General features: G+C 46.1%; 1 protein-coding gene across 4 annotated transcripts in view; it reads right to left on the reverse strand.

The window, feature by feature from the left end:
• Positions 1 to 2205: 2205 nt before the first annotated feature.
• The window catches only part of SGK1 (serum/glucocorticoid regulated kinase 1), a 108373-nt gene continuing 96164 nt past the window's right edge, over positions 2206 to 14414 (reverse strand). Inside the window, exons 1-12 of one of the 4 annotated variants that reach the window (XM_033867756.2) lie at positions 10704 to 10851; positions 7779 to 7854; positions 6967 to 7042; positions 6447 to 6551; positions 6261 to 6344; positions 6029 to 6160; positions 5647 to 5759; positions 5170 to 5293; positions 4640 to 4735; positions 3989 to 4144; positions 3795 to 3884; positions 2206 to 3414 (exon numbers count right to left, since the gene is read on the reverse strand). In XM_033867756.2, the coding sequence (XP_033723647.1) occupies positions 3247 to 3414; positions 3795 to 3884; positions 3989 to 4144; positions 4640 to 4735; positions 5170 to 5293; positions 5647 to 5759; positions 6029 to 6160; positions 6261 to 6344; positions 6447 to 6551; positions 6967 to 7042; positions 7779 to 7854; positions 10704 to 10737 (1254 nt within the window). In that variant the 5' untranslated portion in view covers positions 10738 to 10851 and the 3' untranslated portion in view covers positions 2206 to 3246. Of the gene's footprint in view, positions 3415 to 3794; positions 3885 to 3988; positions 4145 to 4639; positions 4736 to 5169; positions 5294 to 5646; positions 5760 to 6028; positions 6161 to 6260; positions 6345 to 6446; positions 6552 to 6966; positions 7043 to 7778; positions 7855 to 7983; positions 8148 to 8923; positions 9799 to 10703; positions 10852 to 14414 lie in introns of those variants that run through there. The other 3 variants (XM_033867754.2, XM_033867751.2, XM_033867752.2) reach the window with 3 other exon arrangements.

Genomic DNA, 14414 nt, shown 5'->3' on the forward strand with positions numbered 1-14414 from the left:
ACGCGCAGGCTCAGTACTTGTGGCTCACGGGCCTAGTTGCTCCGCGGCATGTGGGATCTTCCCAGACCAGGGCTCGAACCCGCGTCCCCTGCCTTGGCAGGCAGATTCTCAACCACTGCGCCACCAGGGAAGCCCCATACCATGTATTTTTAAGTAAACTTTTTTATTGATATATAACAAACATATAGAAAATTCACGTATCATAAGTATTTAGCTTGATAAAATATCAAAAAGCAAAATCATGCCTGAAACCACCAAGATCAAGAAATTACCACCAGGGCTTCCTTGGAATTGGAGTTGTCCCTTTTACCAACCATAATGCTCAAATGTAGTTTCAAATGCTGACAGGGATGTGCCCCACAGCCCTAGATAAAAGATACCTCTGCACATATGCTATTTGACATCATAGTGTTTGATAAATATTTGCCTTTTTTTTAGTTGATCCCTTTTTCTTTCTGGACTTCCCTGTTCTTGCCCTGTTCCTTTCCCACCCACTTGTGTTTGATTTAATCTCCTCCTGTTTATGTGACACTTGGGACTCCTCTGGCTCTTATCAACTCTCCAGCAATGCAAATCAGATCTTACACAGTGACTGACTGAAGCCATAAACCAAATTTCTACCCTTAAAAAATTAAAAAGCTTTGTAATCCATGATTAACCCCTCTCAGTTATCTATAATTAGATGGGAGAGTCCGGGCTGCAAGACTTATGTTCAGATAAAAAAAGTGATTTAAGTACTTATTGTTCAAAGAGGAACTCTTAACTGTTATTGATCATGAGAATGAGGGGGAGATATGCAGAAAGCCTTTTTGTCAGGGCTAGCATCAGTCATTACTAGGACTTTAGACTTTCTTTGTCACCATTGTCGATTTTGGCATTTGGGTTTGGTAAGGGGTTTATAATATGCAGCTAATGTCTGTAGGGCAGAGCCGTAACTCAAATGCAGAGCTTGATCTGGGGTTCCCCTTCAGCAAGAAGTCATTGACTCAAGAGAGACAGACTAAGTGATCTCCAACACCTGTTCAACCCTTACAAGCCTTCTGGGAGAGGTGAGATATAAGAGCCATGATAAAAGGGAAAATGACCACTACTTTCCCTGGGGAAATCCCTGTGCAAACTAACAGGTCAGGGTAGAGGGTGTGCAGTAGGCTTAGAGCAGCAGCAAGGCCAACTATTGGAGAATCCCGCGTATGCTAGGAAATTTGTGGAAGGCCTAGAAAAGTGAAAAAGTCCAAACAACTTGGACGCAAGATGATTATCTCCTAATATCAAGCCCCTTTCCTTTCTCCCACAGGAAATATTCCAATGGGATGAGCTCTAGGGAAGGCCTCTGAACATCAGTCGGGTGGGCCCATGCAGTGCTGGGTGCACACCAGCTTCAGTGGCTTCTGGTCCAAACCAGGGACATGCCCCTGCCAGGGTCCTTCCCTGAGCTGACACTGGACTTGTTCCGGCTCTGGTTACTCTCACGCACCAGGAGTCCTGCCGGCTCAGCATTTTGGGAACATAGCCATGTATGACAAACACCCTCACCCTCTTCAGTGGCATTCTCATACACTTACAGACTGTTATCCCGATTTCCATTTCGACAAACTGCGTTATTGAAAGTCTGTCTTTCCCACCAGGATGTGTAAGGGCAGATCTGTCAGCTTTGCTCATTGCTTTATCCCCAGCACTCAGAATAGAGCCTGGCACCAGGGAAGGCACCAAGTATTTGTTGAAAGAATTACCTGTTGCTTCAAATGTCAAATGCCAAATGTCAGACAGACAGCCAACTTCACAGGGCAGGCAAGAGTATAGGGATCATTACTTCATGGCTGTCCTTGAGAGTTAAATTGACAAGGACTTGTTTGGATGGATTTATGGATAATGACTGACATAAATTGGCTTTAGAGAATCCCCTGGTGGCCCAGTGGTTAGGACTCTGTGTCCTTCCACTGCAGGGGGCATGGGTTCTCCCTGGTCTGGGAACTAAGATTCTGCAAGTCATGCAATGCAGCCTCCCACCAAAGAAAAAAAATAATAATTGGCTTTAAGACCACCCTATTCTCTCTTAGAGTCAGAAGCTGATGCTATTGGAGGAAATCAAGCCACTGAGCTGTAAACTACAGCAGCCATTTCCCCGGTTTTAAATTTTAAAGAGATCTGCTATTGCCCCCTTAACTGAAATTTACAAAATAACACACATGACACAATTTCTGCAAATATTTTTCAAGGTTTTATTGCAAACCAAAGTTGGTTTATCACACACAAAAAAAGGTGTGTGGTAGGGAGGGGGGGAAAGAATTGTACATTATTATAACCATGTTAATTACAGTACATTAAAATGGTGGTTTACATTACAAATAAGCCTGTAAGTTTAAATATACTAGTGTTATAACCCAATGTACAGACTTTCTTTATACAATACATATAATTATCAGGAATGCAAAAAAGAAACAAAAAAACCCAAAAACATAAATAATGCCCATTTTACAGGTGATATTTTAAACAATGAAAACACCAGGCTCTGACTGACAACTGGGGCATTGGTCCATAAAAACCTTTTCTAAAAATAGAAATATTTGTAGCAGCAATGCTTCTTTAAGCATCTGGATACAAGTCATTGCAAGACCATTTTCGATAAATTTTAGTTATTAACTATATCTTACAAAAAAAAACAGCCTACACATAAATTTATCTTCCAAATATGGAAGAAACAAACAATGTCCCACGTTGTAGTGTCCTGCAAGTGTCACATTGATGCTTATAACTGAGTCCTTCTGTGAGCAAGCATACCACACGCATACGGCTGATCACACAGGAAAGTCCACAAGGAAAAACAGAACGGAAACACTCGGCAACAGGAAGAACTTTGGAGCTAACACGATCTCATCAGAAAAGGCACGTTTCATAAGATGCGTTATCACGGCCCGGACAGACCTTCAGAAGCTCCTTCTCCGAACAGCGTCCTCCTAAGAATGAGACCACTGCATCTGCCTGGGGCGGCCCTCTACTGCTCATTTCAGAGATAGCACCACATTGGAAGGAAGGATAAAGGAAAACCTCACAAGCTCACTGAGGAGGATGTGCTCTTCGAAGAGCTTCCAGCAAACAGTGTGCAATAAGATTGCCAAGATGTGCAAGCTTCCAGGGATGTGCAAATTCTCTTTTAAGATGTCCTGTCAGCTGGCAGCTCTGCCAAAAGGCTAACTAAAACATTTCAAAAACGCCCGTAAAATCCTTCACAACCAACCCTAAGACCATTCAGAGGAAAGAGTCCACGGGAGGTGCGTAGGAAAAGCCCAGGAAGGCCTCGGCCGCTTCCTTGACGCTGGCTGTGAGGAGGATACTGTCGGGCGACCGACCGATGGAGTTGGGGACTGGCTCTTCGGTAAACTCGGGATCAAAGTGCCGCAGGTCGCTGGGTCCACTCTGATGCAGGAAGGGAAGAAAACAGTACTCGATGTCAAGAATTCACAATGGAGACAAGAAAGGGAAATTCTCATGCAGGCACCATATGGCAACTTCCACCATCAGCAACCATTTCAAGCACAAAACCCAAAGGCCACACAAAGTTTCAACTATGAGGACCATGCTTACTTTCCGTCTTTTGCTACCGTAATTTATAAAAGGTGTGGAAAAATAACGTGAGTTTTGTTGGGACAAAAGTTCTTTCTTCTGTGGGTAAAATAATGGCTTACGAATGCCAATTTATTCCCTGAGGGCCCTTCCCCTTCCACCACTACCAACAGCAACTCTGACTTAAAGAAAGGCCCTCTGGGCCTGTGCACACTCATGAGAGAGATACTCACCACATTTGGGTTAAAAGGGGGAGTAATCTTCTTATTAATGAGATCATCCCAGTTAATTAGGGAGAAGAAGACGTGATTCTTAATCTCCATCTGTTGAGAAAGGAGCACGAATTTAGAAGAGTGAAATTCAAGAAGGGCGGCGAGGTCTAGGGCTCTACCCATGCAGCCCGGGAGGAGAGGAAAAAATGACTCACAAAGTCATCCTTGGCACCAAGCCTCTTTGTCCTGTCCTTCTGCAGGAGGCCCTCCAGGACGTGTCTTGCAGAATTTGTAATATTTGGCTTCAACTGGAGGGGTTTGTTCAGAATGTTGTCGTACATCTCAGCTGTGTTTCGGCTATAAAATGGAGGCTGAAAGAAGCAGGAAGATTACTTACCACTTAACTGCAAGTTTTGGAGAGCATCCATTACCAAGAAAGACTTAAACGTAATATACGAAGCTGGTTTGGACAAAGTTTATCACCTGATAGGTTTTCTTTGCCTTAGATTTTTAAGTGTCTACATTTTCCACCCTTATCGGGGGGTAGATGTTAATAAGCCATGTTTTTCACTCTCACATAGGTTAAGTGTGGTCACACCTAGTAAAATGTGAACTTACAAAAGAAAAAAATCCACTAGGTAACGGTTTACCCTAAAATACCTATAGCTTAACCAATATGCCTCTCTCATCAGCATTTGATAAGCATACTGATAGAGGGCAAGACGTGATGATCAGGTCTGCAATGGGGCTTGTGTGCCCAGATAAGTCTGGATTTTTAAGACTAAGTCTAGATTTTTAAGACTACATTCTAGGGAGAAATGTATCAACCCAGGGCAATATTTCACGATTTTCAATGGGCTACTCACCAGGCCATAGAGCATCTCATATAAGACGGCCCCCAGACACCACCAGTCCACGGTCCTATCATAAGGCTGCTTATGAAGTACCTCAGGTGCAAGATACTGAAAGACAGACCAGGAAAAGAGAGTTCAGAGCCCCTGAAACGAGGTAATCCCAAGACCAGGCATGCACTTTGAAAGGGCTGAGAGACCCTGGGTCCACTTGGAGGATATATTTCTTTAAACTACTTCCTGATAAAACTGCTGGCTTTGAGGCTGACTGGCCACTTACATGTCCTGATGTTTTGAAAGCTATTGGGCCCTCCTCAGATATCTTACTGAGGGGTTTAGAACCTTTTATAGTGTGGACCTTACAAACAGCTCACTTTAATTAAAGCAACGTGAGGCCTTGGAATTTCTCATGCCTCCAACAGCCAGTGTATTTTACTTGCACTGAACTGGACTAAATCATCTCCGAAAACAGCTTGTTCTTTCAGTAGTTAAGAGTCACTGCAGTGATCCCTTCCTGGAGGGGTGTGGACCAGGAGTTCGCCTACCTCGGGTGTGCCGCAGAAGGTGGATGTCGTGCCATTGTGTTCAATGTTCTCCTTGCAGAGTCCAAAGTCAGTAAGGACAATGTGTCCCTGTGAATCCAGCAAAATATTCTCTGGCTTTAAGTCTCTGTAAAAAAAAAAAAAAAAAAAAAAAGGAAAGTAGTCATATTAAGTTAATTTCACCGCATTAGCAATCCTCCGTAAAGATCACCACTAGGGCTATCGGAAGCACTTTGCATTCACTGTAGTTGTGTTAGTGAATCTAAAAGGGGGTCCTTGTTCTGTTTATCTATTCTGGATGAGGCACAATCCTCATTGGCTAGTTCCCTAGTGGCAGGGAGTCAACAGATGGGTCACATGCCGGGGACCTGGTTTTAGGTGACCAAGTTGTGCCTAAACAGATTATTTTAAGGCCCTGTCAAAGGCCGGGCTATGTCTCCTTTACACAAGGAAGGGAGTCTTAAGAGCCCTTCAGCTCACCTATAAACGATGTTCAGAGAGTGCAGGTAACCCAAGGCACTGGCTATTTCAGCAGCATAGAACCGAGCCCGTGGTTCCAGGAAGCATCGCTCCCTCTGGAGATGGTAGAACAACTGTAGGAGATAGAACAGAGTTAGCCTGGGTTGCCAAAAACCCCGGACAATGCATTGGCTCTGTCTTGACATATATAGCTAAAGAGGACAATTGCAGGAAGTGGCCCTAAATAGTTTATAAGCCATCTGAATGCTGGCAGGTTAAAGGAAATACTAAATCTGGTAACTCTTCCCCCACTAATTATCTTTTAAAAACTTTCCTCTCAAATTAAAACAAAGCAGGCTATGCATGGGACAGCCAGGGGTCAGCTCCCATCCTCTCTGCTCACCTCTCCACCGTTAATGTAGTCTAGGACAAAGTACAGTTTGTCAGCCGTCTGGAAAGAGAAGTGAAGGCCCACCAGGAAAGGGTGTTTCACGTTCTTCAGGAGAACATTCCGCTCCGACATAATATGCTTTTCCTAGAAAAAGGACAATCAAGATTTAGTGGCAAATTTCAACGTGGCACCAAGATGGCAAGGTAATGTCTACTGAATGTCTATCTCCAAGCCCATCTCATACCTCCTTCTTTTTCAGGATCGCTTTCTTTTGTAAAACTTTGACTGCATAGAATGCTTCTTCGGCTTTGTGTCTTGCCAGGAGAACCTGAAATTGAAATTAAAGATCATTTTCCTGTTCACATCCAGGGAGATGTAAAATGAGCATATGAAAGACTATAAATAATGAGAGCTTCAGATGTGAAATTACCTTTCCAAAACTGCCCTTCCCGATCACTTTCAAGAAGTGAAAGTCAGATGGTTTAGCATGAGGGTTGGATGATGGGCCCAGGTTAATTTGCTGAGAAGGACTCGGCTGGAAAATAAAAGGTTTTCTTTTAATATCCTTGCTTCAAAGGAAGATAGAGATTAATAAAGTATAGGCAATGCAAAAAGGTGGTACATCTGCAAATGACAGGGGCAGGTCCCCAAACACCTATAAACACATTCCAAACTCCTTTTCATCCATACATGCAAATATTTCAAATGAGAGTATGGAAACTGTATATAATCGTGTTGTTCTTAAGCAGAAAACTTTTATGAAATATGTCTTTTAAAATACTCCACTGACTCATACTTAAGTGCTTACATCACTTGTTTGCCATGAACCAACGAGGCATTCCTGCCTTGACGCTAATTCAAATGCTATTTTATAATTCATCAACATAGGAAAACTAACTGACTCATTTACAAGATTCTCCACGGATGCATCACGAATAGAGAACACTTACTGGAGGAGAAGGGTTGGCATTCATGAGCTCAGGCTCCTGAGGTTGGGAGATTTTCAAAATGGACTGAACTTCAGGGCTGCAGAGAAGAAAGGAGCAACGTTGAACATCCTAACTCGCCACGTGAGGGCAGACCAACACCAATAGTGAATTTCTGGCTCAACCTTTCCGGGGGATTCAGTATTTAAAAACACCCAAGTCAATTACTCAGTGAGAGAAAATAACAGCCAAAATGATAAACCCAGTTAAACACAGAGGGTGGTTCTTCAAGGAGAGAGGGGGTGAATTAGGCAAATATGAAAATTTTATTGGGACTTCCCTGGTGGCGCAGTGGTTAAGAATCCCCCTGCTAACGCAGGGGACACGGGTTCGAGCCCTGGTCCGGGAAGATCCCACTATGCCGCGGGAGCTACTGAGCCCGCGCGCCACAACTACTGAAGCCAGCGCGCCTAGAGCCCTTGTGCTCCGCAACAAGAGAAGCCGCCACAATGAGAAGCCCACGCACCGCAACAAAGAGTAGCCCCCGCGCACCACAACTAGGCCTGGGCACAGCAACGAAGACCCAACGCAGCCAAAAATAAATACGTTTATAAAAAAGAAAATTTTACCTTGCATTTCCAGAACAAGCCAAATCAGCAAATTAATTGTAATGCTTTAAATGTTTGAAATAATTAGAACTTAAAGAGAAAAGGGATCCCCACCCTCGGTAAGTCGTCGGCTTCCTGATCAATATATTGATGAGGATGTCTTTACCGCTGGTAAATGGAAACTTCCCTACTTAATTCTATTTCCCCACGTCGCCCCACCAAACTTACTGTTTGCATGCATAGGAGTTATTGGCAATCTTCTGAATAAAGTCGTTCAGGCCCATCCTTCTCTGTTTCATGAAAGCTGCGAATTAGAGGAGAAACGTTTAGACGGCTTTGTAACATCCGACGCCACACGCACCAGTCTGATCCGCGACCTTCAAAACTTTCCACTTGGCGTAACCTGGAAGTCCAGTCGTATTCCTACACTCACCGATGAGAATTGCTACCATGCCCCTCATCCTGGAGTAAGTGAGGGTGTCCCTAGCAGCCTCGGTTTTCACCGTCATCACCACAGAGAGAGAGCACGAGGACTTCTCAGGCCCGAGAGACCGGCTCAGCCAACACTGCGCTCCGGCCGCGCCGCCGGCTTTATATGCCTTGTGCCGCCGCGAGGGCGGGACCCACAAGACATGGAGGAGGCGGCGCTGCCCGGCCCCGTCGCGACCCCGCCCCCGGCTGCCCCGCGACTTGCCCGGCGGCAAAGCGGCCGGCGGCAGGCGGTTCCGCCCCCGGCGAGAGGGGCCAGCCCGGAGCGGGGGCGGGGGACGCGGGGGGCGCGGGGACCGCCCGGGCAGGGCCCGGCGCAGGGCAGTTGTCGGCCTCGCTCGGCTCCCGGGCCGGAGAGGGGGAAACCGCCGGCGGAGGGGGTGGGGAGGGAGGGAGCGGCCGGGGTAATTTTCCACCTTTCTCATTTATTCCGCCCTGCGAGGAAATCAGAGTCGCGGCACATCAGGAAATCAGAGCGCTTTCTGCCCGGTGCGAGGCGATCGGGGTGGCTCTGTGCCCGCTCTGGCTTCTCAAACTCTCCGCTCGGATTCACTCCCGGCCCCGGCGCCGACCCTGACACTCTCCCCTAATCCGCAAGGCAGCCTCCGCAGCCCTCGCCGGCCGGCCGCGCACCGCCAGCTGAGGTTATCTGTCGGGCGCAGGGCTGCAGCGCCCGGGGAGGGCGGCCCCGCACGCCCTTATCTCCGGCCCCAGCTTGGGGCCAGAGCGCCCGGCGCGTCCCCGGGTTCCCGCCGCCCTCCTACCCCTTCCCCATCTCTCCATCCTTGGTACTACCCCAAATACCCAGCCCCTCTCGCCCAATGCGAGCAACTAGTGGAGGAGTTGGTGAGACAAACCCCCCGCGTGCCGGCAGCGGCGCTTACCCAGTCCGGTCAGCAAGAAGGACTCGCTCCGTTTCTGCGCCTCGGCCCTCTTTTTGTGCCGGGGCCGGAGCAGGGACTCGAGTCGGGCCCTGGCCAGCGCGCCCTGCATCTCCCCCATGGGCAGCGGCGGCCGGGCGCGCAGCGGGCGAGGGCGACCAGAGAACACTGACGTTTCCTTGAAGGAGCCGCCGTGACTCAGGCCGGGCAAGATTTCCTGCCCCGAGTCCCAAAACAAACAAATGGCCCTTGTGCACGGCCGAGCCGCTTCCGAAAACGCCTTTTTTGTGCTTTTGGCCCAAGCCAAGCAAGGCTGAAAAATCCCAGAACTTGGAAGAGGAGGAAGGAAGGAAAGAAAGAGGGAAGGGGGAGGGAGAGAGGTCAGGAATGTGGAGGGGAGGGGGCGGAAATAAAATTCGTCTCAGCACTAAAGGAAAAAAAAATCTGCATTTCACTTTTTTTTTTTCCCCCTAAAGTAATCTTTGGGAACATTCAGTCCTTTCCGCATGTAATTTTCCCCCTTGCCTTTTTAATCCCCGCCTTGCCAAAAACACGTGAGGAGGTGGCAAGTTAGGGGACAGACCTGGCGTGACCCTGGGGCGGTGCGGAGTCGGCATCCCAGGCCATCGTCGACTCCCGAGGTTCCCTCGCCCGCTCCCCGACCTGAAAACTCCGCAAGGTCGCATCCCATTGTCTTCAAATCTCTTAGTTTGTGCTCGTCTTCCCTACCCCTCCTCCGGTTTAATTCAGGGTTGACCCCGCAGTCTTCTTACAGGTTTACCACCTCGATCTTTCCCTCAAGTCCCAGATAACTTGTGACTCGTTAACTCCTGAAAGATTAGCCGGGAGCCTCCTCCGCTCCAGAAAGTAAGGGAGGGAAGGAGGGAAGCTCTGCAGAGCAGCGGTGCGGTGCCTTCCAGTAACCCCGCCGCTGGGAGATGCCTGGGAGCTGCAGTCTGACCGCCGGTGGGAGGACTTGCGCCAGCGCCGGCGGGGAAGCCACGAGCACAACGACTGGGCCAGGAGCGGGGAGAGGGCTGCAAGTTACTAAGTTTGCAGGGCCGGGTACCTGGCGCTTGTCAGGGATGTCTGCGGTGCCTGCCCTGCCATGACCCCTTGCTGCCAACGGCCCTGCCATTTAAGGTTGCCTACTGGATCTGACACACTCCGAACTACTAACTGTCAAACCAAGAATACATGTGAAGCGGTTTTTCTTTGGTGCTGGGCAGGAATTTGTTTTGCAAACCAACCACCTTATTTGTCTTAACGTGATCTGTAGCCTCCACTGCTTTGCAGCAGCCTCAAACTGGCAGAAGAGAACACACATCCTCTCTGCTGGAGGCTGGCTGGGAAATTCTGCTCAGCACCCACTCATTAAAAAGCACTTACTATTCCCCGAAACTGACACTCCAACCCAAAGCAAGGTTTAGGAAACTCCAAGTCACAGCAACTGGCCCACTTCTGCTTCCTCTTTCACGGATTCTTCATATAACATGACTTTGTTATTGCCAGTATCCCCATATCCCACGCTCCACTTCAACTAGTCTAGGCCAGCCCCGCTCCCACCCGGTTCCTTCCCCTTTTGAGAAAGCAAAATTTTTGAAGAATGACCAGAAACACCAAACTGCACCAGGATTTCTGCCTGTTTGTTTTTTAAACATGAGATTAAGAAACCTCCAGCGACTCACCTCCTGTGCCCCCCCATGCCAAGTAACCCCAAATCCTCTGAAGCATCTTTGTTTTACCCATTTCATCCAAATTATCTTAATAAAAGCAGACAAACCTTTCAAAGGGGATTTTATAGCTTCCTCTTTCATTCTTCAGGTTGTCTAGGATATGAAGGTTGGGGATTCCTTTCTGGAGGCTGGAGGTAGAGCTTAGTTATGGCTGGAGTAGCCTCCCTGCTATGTGCCTGATAGGACTGGAAGTTGAGATGATAAGGGAGCACGAGTCAGAGGCGGCTGTCCCAGCTCTGTTATGAACCCCACTTTATATAAAAGGCAATTTACATACAGGAAGGGAGCAAGCTGCAAAGTTCAACACTGGGCCATTTATTCCCTTCGTTGCAACATCATCCAGAAAATTACAGTCATCAGTGCCCTGGGTTTATTACACCCCCAGCAAGACACACAAGAAATGTAACTTGACTGATTATCATCACAAATCAGTCCAGAAAAAATTCAAAACACATGCACAGAGTTCATTTTCTCAAAGAGGCTCTGCTCGCATTCCAGGAGGAACGTGGAATTTAAGTTAGAGGGCTCTAAGTGGAACAGAGAAGAGGCACAACCGTATGATTTGTGGTTGGAACAGAAAAGTATCCTCTGCTGTGCTCCCTCCTCACCCTACACTAATGTGCAGCCGTTGGAGACGGATGGTCTGCTAAACTTATCATTTAACGGAGAGAATCAAGTTGTTGAGACTGGCTTTTCTTCCAACCGGATACCTGATGGGTGGAGCAGGGGCCCCCTGTTCTGTCCCAGCAACCTACTAAGACTTCCGAACAGGAAGGTGACACACGGCGGCGGGTGTATGGGGTCGGGGGAGGTACGCGGGGGAACTGTGTGCGACGCGCGCCTAACTCTTCACAGGCTTTAGGTTGTCCTGTGGCTGCTATTCAAACGCTTGATCTGTTCTTCCTTCCTGTCGCCAGCCTCTTTCTTTGGTTCAGAGAGTGCTCCTACCGGGAGAAATCCGGCCCCTTCCCTCCTACACCCTGGTGGCGAAGTGGCCCGAGCTACGTCACCAGTATCTGCTTGTAAATACGAGCTAGAGGGCGCTCGCGTTCTCCGGGAGAACTACTCCCGAATGTATGATTTCCCCCACTTCTCTCCTGGGGTTTAATCAGTTCCAGATAATGCCTCCGCAATACCTTGTGAGGGCAAAGAAAATAGATAGACGGCTTGATATGAGATACGCTAATTAGTTCCCCACTCCCCCAAGCCAATCGTCTCATTTATTCCTCATACTGGGAAAACGCAATCAAACTCTCAAATGGGAATTATTCATCAAGATGTAATGTTTGCACTGAAACAAAACAGTTTCCAATGTATGTGTATTTTAATACGAAAATTATTTTAGCTTTTCAAATGGGAATTATTCACCAAGATGTAATGTTTGCACTGAAACAAAACAGTTTCCACTGTGTATTTTAATACGAAAACTATTTTAGCTTTCCTACTTAGTGATTAAGTAAAATTTTTCCTTAATGATGAGCTATAAATAGTACAACCTGAAAGCTTTACTAAGATATGATTCTTTCCATTTAATTTAAAGGCGCAGAAAACAAATTCCTGGTACTTCTCAACATATTAGAGGAAATATTTTGAAAAATATAAGGACTTAACTTTTTTTTTTACTGTTAAAGTATTTTCATGTCAATATAAAATGAGATCAGGGTTTGACAAGCAAGTTTCAGAATATGAACATCGATTTCTAAAATGATTTATCTTTTCAGAAGCCTAAATATGAATGCATATAAATCTTAGGGATATAAAAAAAATGTCATGTTTTTTTTCCCCCATTTTAATACATCTGCAATTGACAAACATGCAAAATAATTAAGTTCCCCTCTTGGGCTATTTCTTTAATGTGTCAGCTGTGTTAGTCTTCATTCCTTAGATAAAATGTCTTCCATTGATAACAGGGCAATATGATTATTTTGTATTGCTCAAACTGTCATAAATTCTATAACAATCCTGTGCTGCACCATTTAGGTTGCCATACTTATTGTTTTATTGGTGAATGCGTACGGAAATCTTTTTCCTGGAGCATCTCCAAAGATAGTACATAGAAATGCCAGAAAACATAATTATTACTCTAGAGAGCAACAAAATGGATCAGTTTTTGTTGAAGGTTGTCACCAAGTGCATTTTTTTTTTACAGTATTCATCAAATACAAAATGATGATGATAAATGAGCTAATTCAGGATAACTGTTATAGATCAGTAACTAGCAATGGTGGTTAAATGTCTATCTATAGAACACAGGTTCTATAGTGACTATTACCTTCCCTATTCATAATTGTCAAAATCGACATGCATAAAGGAGTTAGGAATGTGATACAGCAGATAACTAAGAGAACGCATTATCTAGAATAATAGTGTTGAGTTATTAAAACCCACAAAACTACATGCTTTATTTACACAGGGCTTATTTTTTTCCCAAGGCAGTGATGTTGAATAAGCAAGACTATACACTATAAGAATCTTGGAATAGGGTTTTGTTAAATAATCTACGTGTAGCCGTCTACTCGGCAGACCTTATGTTGTCTTCTCTAACAGCATTTTTTCATTATTAAGGATTAAGCAATTATTGTTATTTTTCTTCTGAGTTGGACAGATGATAGGCAAAATTGTGAGGTAACAAAACTTACTTATAGGACCAGATTTATCTCCTTCAGTTAACCTTTCTTTGTCACTGAAGTTGACTCCTATGCCTCTCCCACTTCCCACCCATGGCAGTGACATACTCTCTGGTCCCCCAAACTCTGAAATATTGCCTCCCATCCTCCTTCCCACTAATGCTAACTGCCTCAAAGCCCTGCTGTCAGCTAATCATCACAGGAGGTATTGAACTGATACATCCTTCATTCCTTCCCTCCTTCCTTCCTGCCCCACTCCCTCCCCTCCCTTCCATTTATTCATTCGTGCAAGTATTTAACAAGCATTTATCAAGTAAGTACAGATATTAAGATCAAAGGACACAGATATGAGTAATCCCGTTATCTGACTTGACAGAAGCACTCATTCTAAGTAGGGAGACACACACGTAAATTATGATACAACACGATGAGTGTTAAAACAAAGGTCTGAGCAACCTGTCATAGAACAACAGAGAGGGGAATTTTCTACTGGGGAGAGGCAGCAGACTTGGAATTTTTTTTTGTTTTAATAGTTATTTTTTTATTTGGTTGCCCTGGGTCTTAGTTGCGACCGGCGGGCTCCTTAGTTGTGGCATGTGTGTGGGATCTGGTTCCATGACCAGGGATCAAACCTGGGCCCCCTGCATTGGGAGCATGGAGTCTTATCCACTGCACCACCAGGAAAGTCCCCAGACTTGGAATTGTTGAGGAAAGTCTCCACAAACAAAAGATATTTGGCCTGATCCTGGAAAGGCCAGCTAGGTACACAAAAGGGAAAGTCATTCTGGGCAGAGGGAATAGTATGGGCACCAAATTTTAAGGTGCTATGTAGTATCTCTGGCATAATTTGGAAATATGGTCCGTACTCAGACCTTACACACAAGCAAATGTACATGGCTCTCTTGCTGCTACTGCTGAAGTGGATAACAGCACTTTCAAGTGAAATAAAAAAGATCTTAGGGACTTCCCTGGTGGTCCGGTGGCTAAGACTCTGCGCTCCCAATGCAGGAGGCCTAGGTTTGATCCCTGGTCAGGGAACTAGATCCCACATGCCTCAACTAAGAAGTTAGCATGCCGCAACTAAAGATCCTGCATGCCACAACTAAGACCCGACACAGACACATAAATAAA

The sequence above is a fragment of the Tursiops truncatus genome, chromosome 12 (assembly GCF_011762595.2).
Source record: "Tursiops truncatus isolate mTurTru1 chromosome 12, mTurTru1.mat.Y, whole genome shotgun sequence".
Taxonomy (NCBI): Eukaryota; Metazoa; Chordata; class Mammalia; order Artiodactyla; family Delphinidae; genus Tursiops; species Tursiops truncatus.